Below are 23,837 nucleotides of genomic sequence, written 5' to 3'. Positions count from 1 at the left end.
TACAGTTATGCAAATAGATAAATATGATACGTGGAACAAATAAATACGCAATCGTAAGGACAAATATTGAAAAATATAAATAAATGGATTATCGTTCGAGAAATCATTCGCATGTGTGTGCATGTGTGTATGCGCGCATGTGTGTCATGTATGTGCGTGTATGTGCGCGCACGCGCTATAAGCTAAGTTTAAAATGTTCGGTTGTATTATATCCTTGTATTATATATGTCGGAGATGAAAGGAAAACCGGAGCCTTCCCTTTGCAATTTTGAGGAAGCCTTCTAATGCTTTAGCCTAGATTTTATCATAACTGTAATTAAGCAATTGCCATTTGTAATTGTTTGATATTTGTGAAAGCGAAAGTGGGTTCGAGGTGACAACTGGTCGCCGAACGTAGCCACGGTCACGGGATAAACGTTTTGCCTAACGAAGGTGTGGATCGGTTGTATTGTTCTCCCTAGAAATCACATAGAATTGTACTTTAGAGATGTCGATATAATGGGACACACGTTGTGTTAGGAATCAATCTCCAGACAGAAACTGCCTAGTAACGGCGTTTGAATCTTTCTCGATGTTTCCAAAGAGTATACAACAAACTTTTGACAGAAATTGCCTAGCAACAACGATTGGAACCTTCTCGATGTTTCCAGCGAGCATATAACAAACAAATGCAGTCGTATAGCGAAAAAGATTTTCATCAGATATTCATTCGTGTGATCGCCTTGGAAAGTGATACATCGAGCAATTTACCGAGTGTCTCAGCAATTGTATTTTGTGTTTAAAATTATTCTACACATAGTAAAGAGTTATCCCGTTGACCGTGGATTCGTTTGAACCCCGGAACATTGTTAATAGCGTTAATTAAATTCATTATTCGTAAGACATATTATTCGTCCCTCTTATTGTTCGTTAAACTTATTAATCTTTAATCTAATTATTAGTTAAACTTATCGTTTGTTAATCTTATTATTTATTAAACTCATTATTCATAATATTCTGTAAAATCTTGTTTATTCGCGTAAATATATTCCCCCGTTTCGTAAAACAATGGCTAATTCAAACGAAGGATCATTACGCGCCTTAAATCCTAATGATAACCCGACATATATATGTGAGTGTATTTTATCAAAAATATGTTTTTTATGTTTTCTTATCTTAGTAATTATTTTTAAAAAAGTCTTAAAGTCTTATATGAAAATAAAGCTGTTCTTTATTTCAAATAATTGAAGTAAATAAATACAATGAGTTTTATATTTTATTATATCTTATATTATTGTTATATTGTTATTGAAAAAATTGATATAATCAACAGTTCTTTCTGTTCTCTTGATTGTTTCTTGCTTGTTTCAAACCATGATAATAACCTACAAAAGAAATAACATAGTCCATTGAAAATTTAATATACAATAAAATACTTATATGAAATAATTACCTGTGTAATATACCATGTAACCACTAATATACCATGACATCAACATACTTGAAAGTGCGTCTGTATCATTATCTGGTAATCTAGTACATTTTATTAAAATTTCGAATTTTTTTTCCAAATAAAATGTTAAACTTATTCCAAATTACTTATTAATATTAGAAGTATTCAGCATTCCATTAGAATTTTTAAATTGTACTTACTTGGCCATTAATTGTGGTGGTAAAGGAGGTGCAGGTGGCATTATATCAGTCATCGAATTGAAAGATGGTCCCGGTATGAAGTGATGTTTATACGCATTTGCTTCTTCAGAGTCACAATCCATTTTTTCTACATTATATTTTTTCGAATTTACATTTGTAGAAAAATTAGTCTCACAAGTCTCATCGTTCTCTTCATTGAATTTCTCTTCCAAAGCTTTCTTTTGTTGTGCTATTTGACTTTGCAAACCTTCTGATTCTAAAAGAGAACTCAACTCGACTTTCTCTGTATTACCATAGCCTAAACACAGAGTAAAAGAAATTTTTGTCATTTAATAGAATGACTGAGTGCCATTCAGTTACTGTCCTTACAGGCAATGTATTAGAATTTCCCGTGCATAAATGTATATGTATAAATGTTTGCCTTGATATATGTAGTAATAATCACTCGTCTAATGAGGAGAATTATATTCCAAGCAGCTAATAATGAACAATAAGTAACATGCATGTTTATGGTTCATGACCCTATATCCCACGGGTCTCCCCATAGACATTGACAGGTACTCCTACCCAGTTAAGGACCTGCTGAATGACACTGTGATAGACTATGCGAAAGCCTTTACTTCATATATATATGTATTTTTAGTACATTTCTTAATTGACATAACCATCATGCTAAAAGTATTACCTACAAATTTTACAACACACGTGCTGTTGAGGTTATTCGGTGTGTAAACAGAGAAAACACGTGGATAAATTGTAAGGTAGAAAATATATTTAAGTAGAAGTGTAATAAGTAAAAATACAATTTGAGCTGGTCCAGATCCGCACGCTAGCTGTGTTACCTAATAACTGAAAAACCCCGAAGCCAACGTCGCCTGTCTACTGTTTATGGCCTGACTTCGTCGCAGTCTTTTGTCTACACGCTGTCGATGGCTTCAGTGCTTGAGAAAACTAAAAAAGACCAGATGTAGAGTTTTCTTAGAAGTGGTAACCACTTCAACACCCTCCCTAAAACTCTACATCCCTACAAACAATTATCTCAAATTTACAAATTATCTCTTAATATTTTCTAACTCTTGTCGTAAATATCTGAAAATTAATTTGTCAATGCCTTCTCAAGTACATTTGCCAGCCGCCTTTCTCTTTTCCATACAAATTAATTTATTACACAAAAAAAACTAGAAGGCTAAACAGATCATGTAGAGTTTTTCCTCTTTTTTTTTTTGAGAAGTAATAATCACTTCGACACCCTCCCTAAAAACTCTACATGTTTACAAACAATTACCTCTTAATATCTTTTTTACTTTTCAAACCTAACTTTTTCCTTAAATATTCAAATCTCGGTTTTGGCAACGCCTTTGTACATATATCTGCCAATTGCTCTTCGCTTGTTACATACGTTATATCAATTTCGCCTCTATTGTATAAATCTCGCAAGAAATGATATCTTACGTCAATATGCTTACTTCTTTGATGGAATTCTGGATTCTTAATTAATTTCACGGCACTAGTATTGTCTACACATAGCATATACTTGAGGATCTCTAATTTACATTCAAGAAATATTTTCTTTAGCCACATAATTTCTTTCGCTCCTGAGGCTGCACTGACATATTCAGCTTCGGTCGTAGATAGAGCTATACATTGTTGTCGCTTACATTGCCATGTGATGGCCGCATTCGCATACTTACATACAACGCCTGATGTCGACTTTCTTGTTTCTTTGTCGCCTGCATAGTCAGCGTCGCTAAAGGTTTCGAGACTGCCTGCTTTTGTATATAAGAGTCCCATGTTTGCGGTCCCTTTTATGTAGCGCAAAATTCGTTTGACTAATTTCCATTGATACTGGTTTGGATTCTCTAAGTGTCTCGCCGCTATATTTATTGCAAAACTAATATCTGGCCTACTTACGGTTTGTAAAAATATTAAGTTCCTTACGGCTTCTCTGTATGGTGCGTTACAATCATTATCGCCTATGTTACTTTCGTTCCAATTAGTCTCGATAGGTGTAGAAACACTGTTTGCCTCATTCATATTAAATTTTTCCAATATGTTTTCGATATACCTACTCTGATGAATGAATATTGAACCATCTTCTAATCTATTAATTTCAAGTCCAAGAAAACTCTTTACTTCTTTCGAACTCGTAATTTTGAATTCTTTATTTAAATCATCGAAGAATTTATCAATTAAAGATTCGTCTGAAGCTGCTACCAGTCCATCGTCTACGTATATGGTCATCAACATTAATTTGTCGTCTTCTGTATAAATATAAAAACAAGGATCTGCGTTACTCTGATAAAATTTTAAGTTCGAGATAAATTTTGTGAAACGTTCCGTCCAACATCTTGGAGACTGCTTTAAGCCATATAGGCTTTTTAGCAATTTACAAACCCGATTTGTACCATCATCATAACCTTTAGGTTGGTTCATATAAATATCTTCTTTCAGACTTCCATATAAGAATGCGGTTTTAATGTTGAACTGTCCGAGGTGTAAATTATTTTTGACTGCAATACTGAGCATTAATCTAATTGTGTCAAACCGAGCAACGGGACTATATGTTTCCTTATAATCTATGCCTTCTTTCTGTGAACACCCTTTTATTACAAGTCGCGCTTTGTATCGTTCCGAGTTGTCCGGATTTAGCTTTATCGTTAAAACCCACCTATTGCTAAGTACCTTCTGATCTTTAGGTTTTTCTACAAGTATCCACGTCTTATTTTCATGGTGCGATTTCATTTCATCATTCATAGCTGTTTCCCATAACTCTTTCTTTTCGGATCTCATCGCTTCGTTAAAATCCACCGGTAATTTTTCCGCTACGTACGTTACTGGGTTACCATAAAAATCGGTTCGTTTGATCTTATCCCTATCTCTCAATTGTCTCACATTGTCGCTAGTTCCATGAGGTTGTTTTTCATGTTCACTCTCTGCACTTTCATACGTACACGCTCCATCGCTCTGCGCACTCACATCTTCGCGCTCGACAATTTTCGGTAAACTTAATTTTACGAATTTCGCATTTTCTAGTTCAGGCTTAAATATTACGTCACGGCTTAATATTACATTTTTTACTGTTGGCACGTACACTCGATACCCTCGTCCGCCATCTAAATAGCCTACCAAATATCCTTTGTTAGCTTTTTTGTCAAGTTTTGTCCTTTTCTCCGCAGGTATGTGAGCAAAGCACTCAGTACCGAAAACCCTAAACTTTTCTAAATTCGGCGGTTTCCCGTACCACAGTTTATATGGTGTTTTCTTATCTTGTCTTGTCGGCCCCGTCTTATTTATGACATGTACTGCTGTGTTCATGGCTTCGGCCCATAAGAACAGCGGTAGATTTGGTTTCGAATATAGCATCGACCGACCTGCCTCTACTATTGTTCTATTTTCCCTTTCTGCGACACCATTCTGTTCAGGAGTGTATGGGACGTTAATCGTGTGCCTAATTCCCTGACTTCTTAAAAATTCTTTGACTTCTTTATTTTGGAATTCTTTCCCTCCATCACTATGAATTTCTTTAATTTTATCCTTAAATTGATTTTCAACTTCTAGGCAAAAGGTTTTTAGTTTTTCAATTACTTCTGACTTACGTCGTAAGAAGTAAATCTTTGTGAATTTTGAAAAATCATCTTTAAATGTCAGAAAATACAGTTTCTTGCCTAATGACTCGACTTCCATAGGTCCACATACATCCGTATAAATAATTTCGCGAGGTTTAGTCGCCCGATTGATTTTCTCGTGAAAACTCGATCTATGCTGTTTCCCGTACGCGCAACCTTCACAGAAAAAGTTATTATCCTCTACAACTTTCATATTTGAATTCTTTAAGAATTCTTTAACATGTCTGATGTTCTGATGACATAGCCGTTCGTGCCATAACTGCAATGTGTCCGCGTTTGACTCCGCTCTATTGCTAAAATTACAAACTGACGGTATGATAACTCGCATATCTACTTTATACAAATTTCCGATAACAGAACCTCTTGCTATTATTTTCTGATTTTGTAAAAATATGCAATTGGTCCCTTCCTTTGAAATACAAAAATCTATGCCCCTTCTTGCGACAGATCTAATCGAAAACAGATTTCTTTTCATACCTGGTACGTATAGAACATCGTTCATTGTACATGTTACCCATTTGCCGTCCACAAAAGTCTACTCTGATTTTTCCTTTGCCGCACGCATCCATGAACGTACCATCGCCGATCTCTATCTTCACCGTGTTATCGAATTCTTCGAAAACGCTGAACCATTCCCGTCGTCCTGTCATGTGATCCGTAGCTCCTGAGTCGATTATCCAAACATCAGGGTTTACCGTTTGTATCGCTGAGGTACTTCCTAATAGACCAATTCCGCTGTGATCCCGATTTTGGTTTCTAGGTTCCTGGTTGTCTCTACTGTTGCTTCTTTTGTTATTTTTAAAACAGTTTTTGCTGGTGTGGCCTTTCCTTTTGCATATAAAGCATCTAAAGCAATCCTTCTTTAGATGGCCAACTTTTCCACAGTTAAAGCAACTTGGTCCTTGTTTCTCGTATTCGCGTTTACTTGACTGCTTCTGCTGTTCCCTTTTATAATTATTACCTTTCGTTACCAGTGCCACCGATGTTTCCTGGTCGTCTTTCTTCCATCTAATTTCTTCCGTCATCTGCCTGGTACTAAGCCTGTCTAAGGTCTTCTTTTCTTCTTCTACGGAATCCCACGCACTGTGAAAATGATCGAATTTGTTTGGTAACACCGATAAAATGCGTGTTATCAGCATTTTCTCGCCAATTTCACTCCCAAGGACTTTCATCTTCGCCGCTATGAGTTCCAACTTTGATAGGTTGTAAGAGACATTTTCAGATTCTTCCCATTTAAAATCGAAGAACTGCTTCTGGACCATATTTAAATTCTCATCCGACTTCATGTCATATACTGTATTCAGCTTTTTTCACATTTCATGTGCTGTCGTGCAACATAAAAGAAGATCCAACGGTTTCTTTCCTATTGAGGTCACGATTAATTTTCTCGCTAATCGATCTGCTTTCAAAAATCTTCCACGAGCGATTTCTTTCTCCGCGCTGTTACCTGGATGACACAAATTCCCTTCACACACGTTGATCAGGTCGTCGTCTTCCTCCAAAAGTGTACGCATAACAAAACGCCACTGGAGCCAATTTTCTTCGCCGCGTAACATCTCGACCTTCGCACTTGCTGATTCCATTTTAGCACTATCCCTTATTTTACTAAGCACAACACTTTAACAATTTATTCATTTCACGTTGCTACCTTGCAATTTACAGCCCTGGGCCCATAACCTGTTGAGGTTATTCGGTGTGTAAACAGAGAAAACACGTGGATAAATTGTAAGGTAGAAAATATATTTAAATAGAAGTGTAATAAGTAAAAATACAATTTGAGCTGGTCCAGATCCGCACGCTAGCTGTGTTACCTAATAACTGAAAAACCCCGAAGCCAACGTCGCCTGTCTACTGTTTATGGCCTGACTTCGTCGCAGTCTTTTGTCTACACGCTGTCGATGGCTTCAGTGCTTGAGAAAACTAAAAAAGACCAGATGTAGAGTTTTCTTAGATGTGGTAACCACTTCAACACGTGCCATTGTTTTCGTAAATTTTTGATATTATAGCTTCATAAATTTCTCCATCCTCTGAGTATATTGCACGATAAGGTGCTCCTATGATCCATTTCTATAGAGAAAAGATGTGTATACAAATAAATATAAGTAAATAGCAAAATAAAATAATTTGCTTCTTAATCAATATATTTAATAATATTCTGTATCAAATTTGTAATATTCTATCAAAATCACAACCTTGTGTAATTTACTTGCGTGTTTAGGCTGCTTAAGATTTTGTAGGTTTTCTTTCGGTTGAGAATTTCCAACATCCATTCCCATTCGCTTGATAACTTCTTCTTTTGCTAAATTTATTGCTTTATCATATGCTTCTATTAATGCACTATCATCCCAAACATTATCATTGGCTGTGTCTGTATCCTTTCGAGATAGCAAATTATACGTTATTAATATTGATACAAGTATTTTATTATCAAACTATTGCAAATTATCATATATGTCATTTTTCAAAAATTGACTAAAAGGTAGTGGATACTGTTAATTACTATTATGCTAAGATCTTGTACTAAAATAATGTTAAAACCATTACGTTTCCATTACCATACATACGTTTCCATTTCCTCGTATAAAAAGAACATTCATATCATCTGCCATTTTAAAATAACATCACTTAAATATTGAATTTGCTTCTGAAATATTAATTTGTCTCATTTCTTTAACTCTAACACATTGTAAACAATGATGACATTATACCAACTATAATACTAAAAATCTATTCCCCATTCATTCGAAAGATTATTTTTTGAAGCAAGGTTAACATTGAATGTTCCCAAACTTCAATAACTGTATTTTACTTTCTTTACAATATCTAATAATATATTAGAATACTATAAAAAAATATTGTATGCACAAGAAACTGTTTATAGCGAAATAGCAAAAGAATTAATCACATATTATAACTAAAACGAGATTGTTAAGTAGATTATATTATACTGCATATGCGTTAGTGTTTCAGCTGGTAAATATAGTTTTTATATCTGAAGATAAATAAGATTTAATTCTATAAAATTGCATAATGAATTATACATCTATCTATTACTATTCGTATTTCCCCTTAGTTGTATGTTGTCAATAGCATCAATCACGAACATATAAATAAATATAGAAGAAACCGTTCGGAAATGGAAAGGGAAAAATGAACATGGAAGACAAGAAAGTTTTCTTCAGGTTTAGCGTATGCGTGATACGCTTTGAATGTCTCAGATAAAGATAAAGATACTCTGCTCATTTCTATTTGTTCCGCAGAACGAGAAATTTGTTGTCTTTCATATTGGTTTTTACGATTCAATTTTTGGGCAGTTTTCCCTAGCGAGTGTCGGTCCCTGTTTGATATAACCAGACCGTAATTTATACAGATATGTATTATAGATATATATTTGTAAAACTGAAATCAGATGAAATAAATGTTGCCTGAGGTTTTAAACGTTTAATAAAAACAATATTTCATTTGGAAAAAATGTAAGATATGTAAAATTACACATTGATCATTTTGCTGGTCTTGTATCATAAAACGTGTGGCCCGAAGAGCACGTGTCCGGTAGGGATACGTCACTTGTGTTAGGAATCGTTTTATAACCTATCACAGTAAAGGAACGTCCCAGTATAGCAGCCGAAGAATGCCGTGAAAGTTTTTGTACAAAGTACAATTGATCTACAATTGATATTTTCCGCAATACTTATCTGGTGTTCGGTCAGGGTGTCCCATACTCATGATATTTATGACAGTGGAATGGCGTTAGTAAATCAATTACAAAAATTTTCGAGATCAATTCTCGGTATTGCATCAAATTATTCAAAATATACAAGCAACACAACGTTGCCCTTTTTGCAGGCAACAAGAGGAATATCGACCACGCAACCACTTTCAGAAAAACAAGAGTAAGTGATACAAATTTTCTTGTGCTTTCCTTCTTTTTTTAATAGAATTTCAGTACTTACCTTCCAATATAAAATTGGTGTCAAAATAATAATGCTAATAATAATGTCTAAGAAATTTTTCTCTTTGTAGGAGTATAACATCTAGAAAAATAACATAGTATTAATAGAATAGTATTAATAAGAACAACATTGACAGTGAACAACTAAAAATATAACACTGTTATAAATATATGATATACGAATTTTATTTATGTATTATTAAGACAAGTATATCTTATTTTTAAATTATTTCTATTATCATAAGTGATACATATAATTAAGGTATAATTAAGAGAAGATTAATTGAAGAAGCACAAAAAATAAAGAAAATAATTATATTGAGATAATTTTTATCTTTCATAAATATTATTTTCAGAGTAAATATAACGTTTGTTAAAGCAAGTGGAGAGAGAATCAAAGCAAAAGGGAAAGTTGGAGATACTATATTAGACATAGTAGTAAATGATGAAATTGATTTAGATGGATATGGTATGTTTTAAAGAAGCGTAATTTACTTAATTTAAAATAAATAATTTTGAGGTAGAAAATATTTGAAAATTTTCATTTTTATCAAGTTTAATATTCTTATTATTTTTAACTTTTGATACTTTATTATATAAGTATGTTGTAATCTTAAAATATAATTGATATAGGTGCTTGTGAAGGAACATTAACTTGTAGTACGTGCCATTTAATATTTTCGAAAGAAGTTTATGATGCACTTCCTGACAAACCAACAGATGAAGAATTAGACATGTTGGATTTAGCATATGAATTAACAGATACGTTAGTTCATAATAATCAGTATCAAATCATTCACATTATTAATTCTATTACCTTTTAATATTTTATAAAGTGAATTTTTCTATTTAAATTTATGTAAAAACAGGTTAGTATTGGGTATTTCGAAATCTGCATCTCAATGTAGAATTTCAAATCGCTATCTCTGAATACTACGAAACTGAAATTATAATAAATTTTCATAGTTTTTTATTTATGACCCTATAATCATTACAAATCTATGTTGGAATTAGCATATTTACAATGTTGATTTTCAAATGGATAAATAGAAATCTTATTGTGTATTAGTATTAATTTGTATAGCAATAAATATATTTATTGACATATTCAGTTATATAATATTTAATTTCAAGTCACGGCTAGGCTGTCAAATAGTAATGTCTAAGGAACTAGATGGAATTGAGGTAAGAGTTCCATCAACAATTAATGATGTAAGAGCATAACTGAAATTATCTATAGGTTTTTGAAAATTTGTATACAATGTTGTACATCTCTTGTTAAAAAACCCTTGTTATAATTATTAAAATATTGGTATTAAAAAAATATAATAAAGAATCTTGTGTTTAAATGTGAAGCTTATATATATACATATACTATAGTATAATTGCAATTTTGATATTTGTACATTGCCATTGTAAAAAGCCTATCCAATTATGAAGAAAATATATCTTTTATTTTTAATATACAGGGTGTCAATTTTAAAACGTTCATCTAAATTATTTTCGTTACTATTAAAGATAAGAAGAAATTACTAAGGAAGACTTAAATGGTTTTAAGATGTGTACTTGGTTATGATAAAAAAGACTCTTGTGGAATAAATTTTGCAACTTCTGAAAGATTAGATAAAAGCTTAGAACCTAAAAAATAATTTGAAATTAATTTCGTTTAGATATACTGTTTGATTTCTTAGCTATGGGCAAGTTTAAAAGATCATCAAACTCATGGTCAACAAAACAACAGAAATGTACATGCAATGCTTTTTCGTTTCACAACAAGTTATCTGACACTATCATCATTTTCGTGGCACATGCAACATTATCGATTCAGTATAGTAATGTTTTGGATTAAAACAAATGTCTCGACATTGGAGCAAAATATTTCAACCTTTAAGGACTAAAATTAAAACTTATGAGTTTGTTTATAATTTTAATAGATTTTATTAATATTGTGTTTACTGGTTTATTAATTACAAGAAAGTTTGTAAAAGACTGAAGTTTTACGTAAAAAGTACAAATATTCTTTCAACAAAATTAGTCAAATCACATCATTATTTATACATATTGTATATAAATAAAATATGCGGATATATTACTTTACCCTAGAATTAAAATTCAATAATATTGAAGAATCTTATTTATTCAGATTTTGTACATTATCGCTTCTAACCTCGGATAATAGAACAACAAATTAAATATTTTTAAACAAAAAAACTGTGTTCCTTTGTTTGATTTCCCTTGCTCGCGTTTCTTAACTACTTAGATATAAAATACTTACGTTTTCGAAAATTCATACTTCACAAGCTACTAAACGCTTTATCTGTTCAGAATAATTTATTGTTTTCTTAACTAGGTACATACCAAATACATCTATTAAGTTGGTATTTCTCATAATTACCAGTACATAAAGTTAAAACACTTTTGTACTATGCTTGTTATACATGGATCTAACAAATAATTTAACTTGTGTATTGTCGTTTGTATATTTTGTTACGTGTAAAATATTCTATTTCTACACTACTTACAAATTCGATAAAGTGTACATTACACATCGTGAAATTTACATATTTTCACTTGGTTACCCTGCCCAATTCGAATAAAATTCAGAACGTATGTGCTATATTTATATATTCTGCATTTGTTTTGTATATTATGTACACTGATCTGATCTTTGTAAACGCGAGTTTTACGATATTAATGAGAAATTTGCCAATTTAATGGAAGTTGTTAATTTTTTCTGGCACGTTTCACGTTAGCAGACATGTTTCTTAAGTTACAGTCGAAAAGTGTTTTTATGTAAAAGAATAGGAATGATCAAGTTATTTTAAGATGACAAGATATTTCACGTCTTCTATTTAAATATAGCGTTAAATTTTAATTCCGTCAATTCGTATATACTCATACATCGAATTTCCTTTTCTCATGTCATTTCTTTTCTTTCATTTCACATTTAATTACAAAGATAAAGTGTAAGTACGTTCCTCATAAAATTAATATCAAATGTCGCAAAATATACAAAAGTAAACTAAGAAGAGGGGTACATATTATTACACAAACTGTCGTTCATATTGCATATGTACATATGCAGTATAAAAACAATACTTTTTAGTTTTTAATCTCTTGTTTAAATAATCCTAATATCTAAATTTGTATCGGTCATTGATTCGATATAACTGCGTTTATTGGAAGTAATTAAGCTATAGCCTGCGCACAAGAGAAGAAGGAACAAACACGTATAGTATACACGCTTAAATAACAAAATTAAGTCAGTTTACGTTCAATGTGAACTTGATCAAAGTTCCAGTCTCGAATTATAGAGTTTCTTACTATCAGTTTACAAAATTCGATATTACGATTATGTACCGTATTTGAAAAACATAAAATGCTTTGTTCAATTTTAAATAAAACTAATATTTACCAAAGCGAATACGAAAAAAATGTTATCATCAAACTCAATTTTCAATTATCAAACTTAATCCAGCACAAATACAAATGTTATTCGTGCTTTTTTACTTTTACTACTTTTCAACTCTCTATAGTTCGAGATTTGAGTTCCGCTAACTTTCTTTCTACTGCGCATGCGCAACAGGAAAACTTGAATTACACGTAATAGTCAAAAATTCGAAAATCTTATCCTTTCGTGGCAGCGAAAGTAACCTAGGACTAGAGGTTCCATAACATTAATAATAATAAGGCAATAATATTAATATTAATAATAATGTAATCAAGTACTACTAACAATATTAATAATAATAATAATAGTATGGTAATGGCAAGATACAGGCGGGTATAAATTAATCATTCCTTTCGTAATATCTACGACGTCTTCGGGATATTCTTTAGAAATTACTTTATTTCTGGTCAATATTCATTAACGAGCAACTTTTCTCTCTGTTTCTTATCACGATTTTTTTCACTTCATCACAATTGTACCGTTAGAAATTATTCAAAACATTGTTAAAATGTCCATGAAATATATGCAATTGCCGTATTGAATAAGCGAGTAATGAAGTTGCTGTTTCACTGAATAAAAGTGAAATCTCCAATGCGTGTGCTCAAGTATATAAGTTAAAAAAAGATTGGTACATCAATGCCTATTATTCTTAATCAATATTCATCATTTAACAATTAGGACCGAATTTTTACAAACCAACTCTAAACCACGACCCAATTTACAAATAAAAAGATCGATGTGTAAATTAACTATCAACTATTAATCTACAATCCTATGTGAAGATATAATGTTCGGACCAAATTTCTAAACTAACGTGGACAATTCATGCGGACTATTGGTGGTTGCTGCGCTACTTAGATCCAATGTGGCAGCCGGAAGACCAGGACTGACGCTGCCGGTTGCTTCCCGTGGCAAATGCTGCGATCTATTTAGCTTATTTCCAGGACTCGGTGGCGATCTATCTGCTGGTATATCCGGTGGCGTAACCACGTTTCTGTGTCCGCTCACGTTCAGATGATTGTGCGTCGCCGCGATCGGAGCTGGCGATGAGAGCAACAAGGGCGGTGGAGACATTGACACGTGTCGATGATGATGATGGTGATGATAGTGTTGGTACTGTGCAGCTCGGCCGTGCGTTGCGTGGCTGGTATTTAGTTGGTTCGTCACGGGCCCGACTTTCGTTGGGCAGCCAGCATGGTGGATGGTTAACGGGCCACGTAGTTGTTGTTGCTGTTGTAGCTGGGGCTGGTTCTGGTGCTGTTGCAGCTGCTGCTGACGCTGCAGCTGTACCGCCGCTTCGCACTGTTCGCGCGCTAACGCCTTCACGGCATTCGTCTTCTCCTACGAAATAAGAATGATAGGTTAGGTTGTATTCAGGGGCCATAACAAATTAAAAAAGTTATAATATAAGAATTTACATTTTAGTTGAAATGATTCTAGTTACGAATAAGTATTAAAGATGATTCAAATCTTTTTCGTTACCGATAACCATGGTGAAAACTCTTTTGGATTACTTTCAGCCATTGTCAATCTTATTGTCAATACTACATGCTTGAAGTAGAAGGAGGGGTACAGAGAAAAAGACTTTTTCTCAGCAAATATAATCGTTACTCAATTATTTTGTTCAACAGTTTTACAAATCTCCCAAAAATAAACGAGAATACGAAAATACACTGAATATCGTGTGTATGGTTATTTATAAAATCCCCTTGAAATAGTTGCGATCGCGGATCACATAAACAAACGAACCTGTCATTCTACAGAGTATCTTTTTCGGTGAAATTATGCAAACGTAAATGTAACTTCGGTAGAACTCCTCGAGAACTTGTAAGCTTATATGACTCTGACCCAACCAGTCCATTCTAAAGTGTATAATTTATAAAAGGGGATTATATTAATACGCGGAGGATGTGGTAGGTGGTAAGTTTTGCATATGAATGTTTGTTGATACAACGAATGGTTAAATGGAGGTTTTCATGAATGTGATAAGGACTAGATCGAATGTTTTAACACTTATAACTAGAATGCGTATTTTTATACAAGTTTGTAGTTTTACGAACATAATCAAAGAAATAAAATTTTAATCGAGATTTGTTTTCTTATATACGTATCTTTTAGCGCATTTTATGCATTTTGCGCCATTTGCGTACTTTTCAATTTCGCACGAACGTATAAAGATCAGCAATATAATTATAAAATTAAAATGTGCTTCTTAAAAATGTGAAAAATCCTGGTTTCCTAAAAGCTTGCAATTGATTTCAGAAAAATTTTTATGAACTCTACCAGATAAATTATGGTAACTCTGAAAAACAAAATTTCACGATAAAATGATTTCCGGGTAAAATATACATAAAAGATGATTTAGACGTGTTTGAACGTGTTCGTTTTCTTTTTTAATAGCGATATGTTCTTACCCTCTGCCACACGAAGACGTTATGGACCATTGCGCATCCACAAAACACGATGCCAAGGCCTATGAAAACCGACGTAACGATTGCCGGTGTGACACCAATTACCTCTCAGAGAAAAGACATGGACTCCCGACTGTCGGACGCCAACGCCGCGACGCATCTTAGTCCCCATTAGAGATAAGGCCCCAACCCCGACTTTCGGACTCCTTGGAATCCACACCAAACTCCCCAACATCCCCAAGCCAGGGTGTATATAAGCCGAGACTTCACCCAGCCCGGGGAGTTCTCGTTCTAGTTGCTGTTCTTGTACAACACCCCTTTCTCTGTTCAACGTTATTCTACTGTAAGTGCCAAAGTTATAATAAAGTTCGATAAAAGAGAATTAATAGTTGGGCTACGACTCAGCTTTCTTTTCTTTCGCAACCCAAGTATCCATTTTACGTGACACCGGCGTCGAATGAAACTAGATGAATGTATACAATATCATACCTGAAAGCATTGTTAGAGGATCATTATAACACGTATGCCATAACAAGCGGGACAAAGAATCAGCGCAAATACATATTCTCAATACATATAATTCTCGAAGCGTAAACTATATACATATGCTTTTCATTGAAATTTTCAATACTAGTCGCAAATTATTTTTCAATTAATTTATTATTTAAGTCTTTATATATCAATTCTCGACGAATAAATTACTTAAATTATAGAGAATCTATCTTCAGACAATAGAGAATTCAATATTTTTGGTCGTTAAGTAATTTACAAATTTCTAAAACGATTACGTTCGAAGTTTTGGACAGTATTTGAAGTTTCTAACATGACATTAGAAAAAAATTAATGAATTTTATGATATAATTAAAAAAACATTGTAGTCTATCATAATTTCTATTCCGTCAAATTTATTAAAACGCAGTTTTCTTCTGAACAGAGTCAAAATGTCCGTCTTGAATCGAGTTCAACAGCTTAACGATCGATCGAGCGAATGATAGCTGTGTAAACTAGCATGACACAACGTAAACTTTAGATTAGATCTCGATCCATCCACCAGCCGTATTCATGCATGACATGAATATTCTGTTTCAGCTCTTTATAAATTAATCTGTTAAAACTTCCCTAAAAGACGATCATTTTTTATTTTTCTAAGAAAAATAATGACTATTCGGCGTTAAAATTAACTTTATTTCCATTGGATTTCTAAACTGATTTCATACACTCAGAGATAGTTCACAGTATCTTTTAGATTCATGCCTGAATTCAAGAAAAATTAAACGTATAACTTATGTACTAGTATCTTTCAAAAGGTTAAAGTTGACAGAATTGAAGGAATTGGTTCTTACCAGTTAGAAAGACGGGAATGCTAATGAAAAACCCTCCGACAGCACATATCCGGCTGATGGATGATTTTTGCAGGTACTTGTTACTCCTGAAACAGACAAAATTTGAAGTGAAAGTCAGTTTCACGATTCTATGATAATTGAGCGAAATATAAAGGAACCAGTTTTTTGTTTAACAGCCAAGAATCTTTCAAAAATTCTACTGTAATTGATACTTCAAATATATTTAGTCAGACAAAGGATAATCATAATCGCAACGTTAATCTTAACTTTAATTCAAGGATCAAACAGTATCATTATACATATAAAAGTAAACATAAAGTCTATCCACATTATTGTTATTATTATTATTATTATTATATGTTATTCTATAATTGATTTTTATTTCTTTATTATCAATATTATTCTATTTTCTATAATGATTCAATTATAGATCTTATTTTTTGTCAATCATATTTCACTGAAAAGATCACTTTGAAAATAATCTAATAGTAAAAAATGAAAACTAATCTTTTTCTACCTTGTCTTCATTTTTTACAAACTCTGTCCACCGCCGTAAACCTATTAAATGCATGAAACGACAAAGCAAAGCTGCTTCACATAATTCCCCGCTCACGCAGTGTCAATCAGCTCACGACCGCAAACGATACTGCTAATTTCCAGCGACCACGAACGATTTCACCGTAATTGCCGGTGTGAAATTTACCAATACGTGCTCGAATTGGTCAATAATGGATAGAGCGCTCTTGCACACATTAATCTACCAACAAATAATATTGACTCAATTGAACAACAGCGCATAGATTAACGGACAAACCGCATGTTCCAAACAGATTTACAATCACAGCAGAAAATACATGCCGTTATAGATGTTTCCTGGTTAAGATTAATTTCCACGCGTTAAGAACATTGTAACCGGAATCTAGGAAGAACTAGCACTTCCTGGAATAATACTATTGTGTCCTCGATGAATGTCTCTCCGCAATGCCCTCGAGTGAGTTGTTTTTGTCTTTGGTCGTACAACGTCCGGGATGAGAATTCGGGGAACGGTTTTGCGCTGCTTTAATACTCGCACAACCATCCATCCATGGGACTGCATCTTTTTAGGAGGACCAGTGATTAATCTTTTCCCACTCATTTTCATCTCTAATTTCTCATGAGGCTAAGATTCCTGCATCTTTTATCATAATAATTTATTAATACTATTAATAAATTGAGACAATTTTACACGTCGTATTTTGCGTTATAAGATGACTTGTAATTTGTAAAATTTACCTGTAAAATTCCTTTGTTTGTTTTACCGAAGCAATAGTTGGCATTTCTATACAATAATAATTTGTTAATACTAATAATTTGTAAGGTTATCATGTTATCATTCTTCTAATGGATAGTATATTATTGAAACTTTTTTAATATTGAAACGCGATATTTTTTTGGAGAAGAAGTGCATAGTAATAAAGAGTTGAATTCGTAACGAATTCGGACGTAAAAAGTGGACATAACATTTTCTGTACATGGAGTCGCCTGGCCTAAACATTTTATGATTTCCGGGCAAAATACAGACGAATCCAGCGCTGATTTTAAAGCAACTTCGTCCAAATAAGCCACAATAAGAAATTCCCACGAAACAGTTGCGTTCATCCCCTTTCGAGGTCGCCGACCTCTTTGAATGCGTTTCAAGAGCGTCGTACCAATGAAACTTCGAGTTCTAAACTAATTTCTCGGCCTTTTGCGTTAAATTTAACCTTCCGCGTTAGTGTATTTCGGACGAGCTCCTATTTTACGCTTTCGTCGACTTCACCAACGTAACACGCAGCATCTGCAAGTAAAACTGTCTCTTAAATTTGATGTGACACCAATACACGACGAGAAGAATCACAATGCCATTTTTATTCCACTTCGTTAATTTTTCGTCGTAAGGTTTAGCTGTAAATAGGATTAAGAAAATTTAGATTAACGAGGAATTTAAAATTGATCTGTTAAATCAACAATTTCCATTAGTTGTCAATAGATTTTATAAGCCTCAGATTACTGAGAAATTATACACATTGCAAAATATTTACCATTGGTTACCCACGCTACACGTAAATTTGATCAATCTACCAATGCACTAACACTGCAATAAATTTCTATTGCAACATTCCACGCTCCTTTGCCGCACCTTAAACTCCTCGCTAGATTTATTCCACCTTAAAGTGTCACATAACTCCTACGACACCGATATCAAATCTTAAACTCCACCAAATTCCAGAGAAACTTGATTTCGTCGAAAGTAAGAGATTAAACTTAAAAAGCAATTTATTTCATCTTTAAACTATCCCAAACTTCTTAAATATAATTTATATATATAAAATATTATACACTTATTGTGTGCATTATATATTTCAAGAACTTTGCAATAAAAAATAAAACTTATTACATTTAAGATATGGTTATATCGCACAGGCTCGAATATGATAAAGAGGTTAAATAAATGTCTCGAATCTCCGCAACAAACTCACACAAACCACCTAAAACACGTATACACAATGTGCATTCACTACGAACTCGACTCCCATTCCCTGTCAAAATCACAGGCATGCAGAGTCAATTTCACTGCTCGAGCTAGTTGAATAGGGAAGAAGGTCGAGAGCTGGAGTGAAGGAGCATAGTTGGTAAAGAATCGCGTGCCGCCGCGCCATTAAGATCAAGCCCACGATCTCAACAATAAATATTAGATGGTTCTCTGACCTGCATTTCGCGTGCGACTCGGAACGATTCAAAAACGCGTAAATTTCCCATGAGTCGAATCAAACGTTCGCGATTTATCGCATTTAGGTTATATCGATATTGTCCACGAGTGGAGGCATTCAAACACAGATTGCTTTGTGTCACTCTATCGTAACTGCCCGTAATACATGATAATTTAATTTCGAATTCTTTCGAATATATGCACGTAACGAAAAATTTGTATTGGTTAGTCAATTGCAGACCAACCAGTTGTTAGCCAGTGAAAATAATGTAGATAATAATAGTGAAGAATTAGCTCGAGAAGAGTAAACAAACAAGGCGTCTTAATAAAAGGCACAATGTAGGTCCGCAAAGTGGTGGGATTTCGGCGCATGCGCATTGTTTCGCATCAACTTACAATTAGACATGCACGAAAGCTTCATTTCTGCCGCATACATACTTGGATTCGCGTGCATGAAATTCACAAAGTAGGTTATTGCTTGAAAAACAGCTTTAATCGAGCGAAGCTTTTAACCAGACTGAAATCAAGTCTTGGTTTCTTTAGAAATTCAGATGGAATAAGAGAAACCTATTTTATCTGTGGATAAAGGTTAGGCTGCATCGGTTGGCTTATATGACTTTCCGGTGACTTTGAAGGGTAATACGGCGCCGGCGGTCGAGAAGGTAACTTCTCTATTGAACGAGATCTCATTGATCTCGTCTAAGCAGGAAGAGTCTGTCGGCCCTTTGATTTTATACGAGTCTTTCCATTCACGATCGTGCGAGCTGGCTACAGGCGACGACACGGACCCCCGACAAAACTGTCTGAGTCTATTCAAGGCGACGTCAAATAGTTTCACTCGGAGAGATGAATGGAGATAAGAATCACCGGAGCGTCTCTGCGCTTCGATGACAATGATATTTGGTAAATCCTCTTCTTGTTTCTCGTTTTGAAAGAAGGTTGTAAAGAAGAGTGCTACTAGATCGTCTAGGGAAATCACACGGTATATATTGCGTAATGCTATTGATTTATCAAAAATAACAAGAGGTTAAGGAGCTTTGGGAAGGTTGATTCAATTTTTTATAACCTGACATCTCTTTGAACAAATGTCTTAAGAAACGCTTGAATAAAATGTTAAAAAAATAATAATCTTTTAATGAAATAATCATCTAAAATGAAATCTTTTCCTGTATTTTTAGACAATAAGATTTACTATATCCTACGCCATAATAAGAATCAATTTGCTATGAACTGGTATCTCGGAAATTGTAAGAATTCAGAAAATATAAGGAGGCCGGAAGAGGTAAATGAAATCCACAGAAACATTGACCCAACCTCAGCCCAGTTAGCCAAGAAACTAAAATATCTCGTTGCCTTTTCTATATTTACGACCAGAACGTGGTCATTAATTGAGTCTAGCGACTGCACCGTAGACGAGTCACTGACCGATGTTGCTTTAATGGATATGCGGAAAATCACGTGTTCCAGGTTCCAGGGATGTAGTTGTTTTCATTTCCGGAGAATACGGTCGACTCGCGTGTGTATACCAATCTATCTGAGGATAGGTGTTCGTTAGAATTACTAACTATATTACTTTCAACCTTGTGATTAAAATTTTTAAACGTCACTTAATAGCAATTCAGTCGAGTAAGTACAAACTTTCAAATGTCCTAATTTTCAAATCTTTATATTTTTTAACCTCAAAGATATTTTATTATTTGCCGTAGATCAAGCTTCGTGTTACCGGTACTGTAACATTACAATCCTACGAGAAGCAGAAAATAGTGAAAAAATCTGACCTAATAGATAGTAGTCAATATTCCTTTGACGCGTCTTATGCGAACCGCAGTTAGAGGAAATGCAAATAAGCTCTTGCGAAACGGTTTGCCGCACGACAAGCCTACGAACAACGCCCAATGCAAGTTCGGTGGGAGTTACAGGAAGAGGGACGTCTAAAATCAACTAGGAATCCCTATTCAATCGTCTAATTTTCGATTCCGGCATTGAACTTCCCGAAGAAAATTAAATACAATTCCGACTCGAGATTTAATTTCAGTCTCGTAGCTAATGCAATCTAATCGCGTTTGCAAGGCTACGCTTCCGGTCAGAAGCCACGCGCTTCGATCGCGTACTTTCCGCATCGGAAGCGTACGCTTCGGTACGAACCGCGTCGATTTTCAAAGGAATCATTGGACACCGGAAGAAGAAGAAGGAGGAAGAATAAAAGCACGTAAACCGGCAGGAAGTCAATCGAGACAAAATCGATATCGTTGAAAGCCGAAAAAAGACCCGAATTTAGGCTACAGTACATATTCGAATTGAATATATTCAAGGTTTAGATTTTCTTCTCCTGAAAATTATAAACATAAATGAGTCGACAAGCGATCTTGAAAAGCGTCTGTTCCATCTAGATTATGTAAATTGCGTGAATTACCGTTAGCCATAATTCATAATTTATCGAAAAAGCGCGCTTCTTCTCAACCACGCTTTCCCCTACCAGCACCAACATTATCGGCAGATCGATAAGTATCAAAATACCACAAAGATATTAATCTCATCTTTCTTCTAACCGCGAAAAAATGCCGCGCAAATGATAAAACAACAGATCAGCCAGAAACATCGAATTCTCCACGCTTCCGACTGCAACAAGAAAAACAAAGTTATTTGTGTATGATGAAAACGTCTCTGGACGATGCTCTTGTCACAGACGAAATTCGAGCAGCTGTATATAACAAACCGAAATTCCGAACGCCTTATCGCGTGAGACCGTCCGGTCAGCATCCGTTCTCAGCCGCCTGAGTGGCATTCGATCACTCCAGCCGTTCTCCGAATTTTACACTAAGTATAAACAAAACCTTCTCCCACTCCAACGAATGGAAGAATATAAATGCTCCCTTCAAAATCATCCAGTCAGTCTAATAAAAAAATTCTTAACTAATCCAAGTATCGAAAGTGTATCATCGCGAACCGAAAAAATTGTATAAATTGAGTAAAAAATAAAAAGAACTTTATCTCCTTGTCGGAAATTAACAAGTTCCTTATTTTTTACCTTAATTTTACACGACATTTTTGGCGATCCGTGCCAGGATCTATTCACTTCAGTGCAAACGAAATTACGATTTCGGCGTACGCGCATCATTGAAGATCGAAGGATTAACGGACCCAGTGCGAATCTTTGCTGCTACGAAGCCCTGCAGCAACTTTCAACATTCCACTACGGTGAAACTAGACGAGAGGACTACGGTCAGCGCAGAGCAAGCCTACGAATAAGATTCGGAATCTAGAACCAACCAGAGAGCAAACATCCCTGAGACTCCTCAACGGTCATAGCTACTACGGTAAGCTGAAAAATCTGGATTCATTTTCACGATACCGTGTGAGAAAACCCAGTTTCTCAAGCGCTTCGAGTCCAAATAGCAACAGTAGTTCAGACTCAATAAGCTCAATTAGAATCATGCCCACATCACGAAAAGACAAAGTCGAAACTATTGAAACCGTTTCTACAAACGGAGGTACGGACAATTCGATTCATGCCATACTCGACGTGATACAAAAACAAATTGAAATTCTTGCGCAACGTGTAGAAGAGACACAACGGACGGCCGACAGTGAAAATAAGAAGCGTGCAGCGGAAATAGAACTATTAGGCAAAAATATCTCCAAAATAAAAATAGGACGCGACGCTACTACAGAACTAGGCTCCCTTATTACTATGGACGAATCTGTTGCCGCGAGAGATAGAACTTCCCCACCATGCGTTCCAATTCGAACAGAAGAAGACAACCATCCCTCTTACGAAGACCGTCCACCGCAATTCGCCTCTCCGAGCTTACGGGCCAAAGACGCGATAATATGTATTCCGCAATTAAACGGCGAAGACAATATCGGAGTAGAAGAATTCATACGCGAAGTACGCGAATTACGAGCCATGTGTAGCGAACCCACGCTACTATTAAAAATGATCAAAATCGGGAAAATCACGGGTAAAGCCGCAATGACCATCTGCAATATACCGATATACGAATACGGACACCTGTACGATGCCCTAAGACGAAACGTAGCCACCCAAGACTCTGTTAGAGAACATCAAGACCAGCTACGCGAAACGAGACAGCGTCACGACGAAAGTGTGCAAAGTTATATCATCAGGTTCCGCAGAGCACTCAATAAGTTACAATACAGTATAACGAACGAATACCGTGAAGAAATTACTAGACGAGCTATGAACGACAGGATTTTAAAAGACTCCGTGATCGATTTTATCCGAGGCCTGAAAGGCGAAATAGGACAATTACTACTCGCCAATCCACCATACAATATCCTTGAAGCCGAAAAGAAAGCCACCGACATCGAGCGATTCTTCAGGGAAGATCGAAATCGACGACCAAAACCAATAGAACGATTACGACTCCCTGAACAGCAACGACTAACAACCAATAATCCTAATCTGATCACTAAAAAACCAACTCCAACACCCAATCCAATGCCAAGAAGCTTCCGACAAACCGAACAAATACCACTTGCCCAAAGGACACAATTAAAATGCTTCAAATGCAACCAGATCGGACATGTCTCCAGTCAATGTAAAAATTTTCGAACACCCAGCCAATTTCCGAGACCACCAGCAGTCCACAATCTCGAGACACACAAGGAAGAAATAGAGAAACCAATAGACCAGACCTACGAATTAACGCCACAACAGGAAGACTACCCAC

At 34.8% G+C, this 23,837-nt stretch overlaps 3 protein-coding genes and 2 long non-coding RNA genes across 16 annotated transcripts; 2 read left to right on the top strand and 3 right to left on the bottom strand.

Moving 5' to 3' along the window:
* Positions 1 to 1,305: 1,305 nt before the first annotated feature.
* Positions 1,306 to 2,342, bottom strand: LOC143304937 (uncharacterized). Its single transcript, XR_013061604.1, has 4 exons — positions 2,318 to 2,342; positions 1,633 to 1,930; positions 1,433 to 1,512; positions 1,306 to 1,364 (listed from the first exon to the last, which is right to left on the bottom strand). It is a non-coding gene; the product is annotated as an uncharacterized LOC143304937 (long non-coding RNA).
* Positions 2,343 to 6,977: 4,635 nt separating this feature from the next.
* LOC143304938 (survival motor neuron protein-like) lies at positions 6,978 to 11,586 on the bottom strand. Of its 11 annotated transcripts, none has more exons than XM_076627488.1 (4): positions 11,486 to 11,586; positions 9,212 to 9,292; positions 7,465 to 7,633; positions 6,978 to 7,325 (listed from the first exon to the last, which is right to left on the bottom strand). In XM_076627488.1, the coding sequence occupies exons 2-4, from the start codon at positions 9,290 to 9,292 to the stop codon at positions 7,267 to 7,269; spliced, it is 309 nt and encodes a 102-aa protein (XP_076483603.1). In that variant the 5' UTR covers positions 11,486 to 11,586; the 3' UTR covers positions 6,978 to 7,266. The 11 variants fall into 11 exon arrangements, 6 of the variants coding, with proteins under 6 accessions (XP_076483603.1, XP_076483599.1, XP_076483602.1 ...); XM_076627484.1 differs by having other exon boundaries at positions 7,451 to 7,633; positions 11,486 to 11,577; XR_013061607.1 differs by lacking the exon at positions 9,212 to 9,292 and having other exon boundaries at positions 7,451 to 7,633; positions 11,486 to 11,510.
* On the top strand, positions 8,866 to 10,449 carry LOC117162925 (adrenodoxin-like protein 2, mitochondrial). The gene is made up of 4 exons (XM_076627490.1): positions 8,866 to 9,151; positions 9,567 to 9,679; positions 9,844 to 9,980; positions 10,345 to 10,449. The coding sequence occupies exons 1-4, from the start codon at positions 9,003 to 9,005 to the stop codon at positions 10,432 to 10,434; spliced, it is 489 nt and encodes a 162-aa protein (XP_076483605.1). The 5' UTR covers positions 8,866 to 9,002; the 3' UTR covers positions 10,435 to 10,449.
* Positions 11,587 to 12,910: 1,324 nt separating the features above from the next.
* Positions 12,911 to 15,210, bottom strand: LOC117162924 (uncharacterized). Of its 2 annotated transcripts, none has more exons than XM_033344905.2 (2): positions 15,076 to 15,210; positions 12,911 to 14,002 (listed from the first exon to the last, which is right to left on the bottom strand). In XM_033344905.2, the coding sequence occupies exons 1-2, from the start codon at positions 15,103 to 15,105 to the stop codon at positions 13,466 to 13,468; spliced, it is 567 nt and encodes a 188-aa protein (XP_033200796.1). In that variant the 5' UTR covers positions 15,106 to 15,210; the 3' UTR covers positions 12,911 to 13,465. The 2 variants fall into 2 exon arrangements, with proteins under 2 accessions (XP_033200796.1, XP_076483598.1); XM_076627483.1 differs by lacking the exon at positions 15,076 to 15,210 and adding an exon at positions 14,144 to 14,763.
* Positions 15,211 to 20,572: 5,362 nt separating this feature from the next.
* On the top strand, positions 20,573 to 22,133 carry LOC143304955 (uncharacterized). Its single transcript, XR_013061620.1, has 2 exons — positions 20,573 to 20,769; positions 20,850 to 22,133. It is a non-coding gene; the product is annotated as an uncharacterized LOC143304955 (long non-coding RNA).
* The last annotated feature ends 1,704 nt before the right edge of the window (positions 22,134 to 23,837 follow it).

Source organism: Bombus vancouverensis, unplaced genomic scaffold (genome assembly GCF_051014615.1).
Source record: "Bombus vancouverensis nearcticus unplaced genomic scaffold, iyBomVanc1_principal scaffold0066, whole genome shotgun sequence".
Lineage (NCBI taxonomy): Eukaryota > Metazoa > Arthropoda > Insecta > Hymenoptera > Apidae > Bombus > Bombus vancouverensis.
The sequence above is the reverse complement of the archived record's forward strand: the minus strand, read 5'-3'. Positions and strand labels throughout refer to the sequence as shown.

Excerpts from the sequence above, each read along its gene's own strand:
- LOC117162925 (XM_076627490.1), top strand. The coding sequence starts at position 9,003 with ATGGCGTTAGTAAATCAATTACAAAAATTTTCGAGATCAATTCTCGGT. Across the intron at positions 9,152-9,566 it reads CCACTTTCAGAAAAACAAGA|AGTAAATATAACGTTTGTTA; the intron begins GTAAGTGATACA and ends TATTATTTTCAG. Across the intron at positions 9,680-9,843 it reads AATTGATTTAGATGGATATG|GTGCTTGTGAAGGAACATTA; the intron begins GTATGTTTTAAA and ends TAATTGATATAG.
- LOC117162924 (XM_076627483.1), bottom strand. The coding sequence starts at position 14,185 with ATGGCTGAAAGTAATCCAAAAGAGTTTTCACCATGGTTATCG. Across the intron at positions 14,003-14,143 it reads AGTTTTCACCATGGTTATCG|GAGAAGACGAATGCCGTGAA; the intron begins GTAACGAAAAAG and ends CTTATTTCGTAG.
- LOC143304938 (XM_076627484.1), bottom strand. The coding sequence starts at position 9,292 with ATGTTATACTCCTACAAAGAGAAAAATTTCTTAGACATTATTATTAGC. Across the intron at positions 7,634-9,211 it reads CACCAATTTTATATTGGAAG|GATACAGACACAGCCAATGA; the intron begins GTAAGTACTGAA and ends CTATCTCGAAAG. Across the intron at positions 7,326-7,450 it reads ACGCAAGTAAATTACACAAG|AAATGGATCATAGGAGCACC; the intron begins GTTGTGATTTTG and ends TTTTCTCTATAG.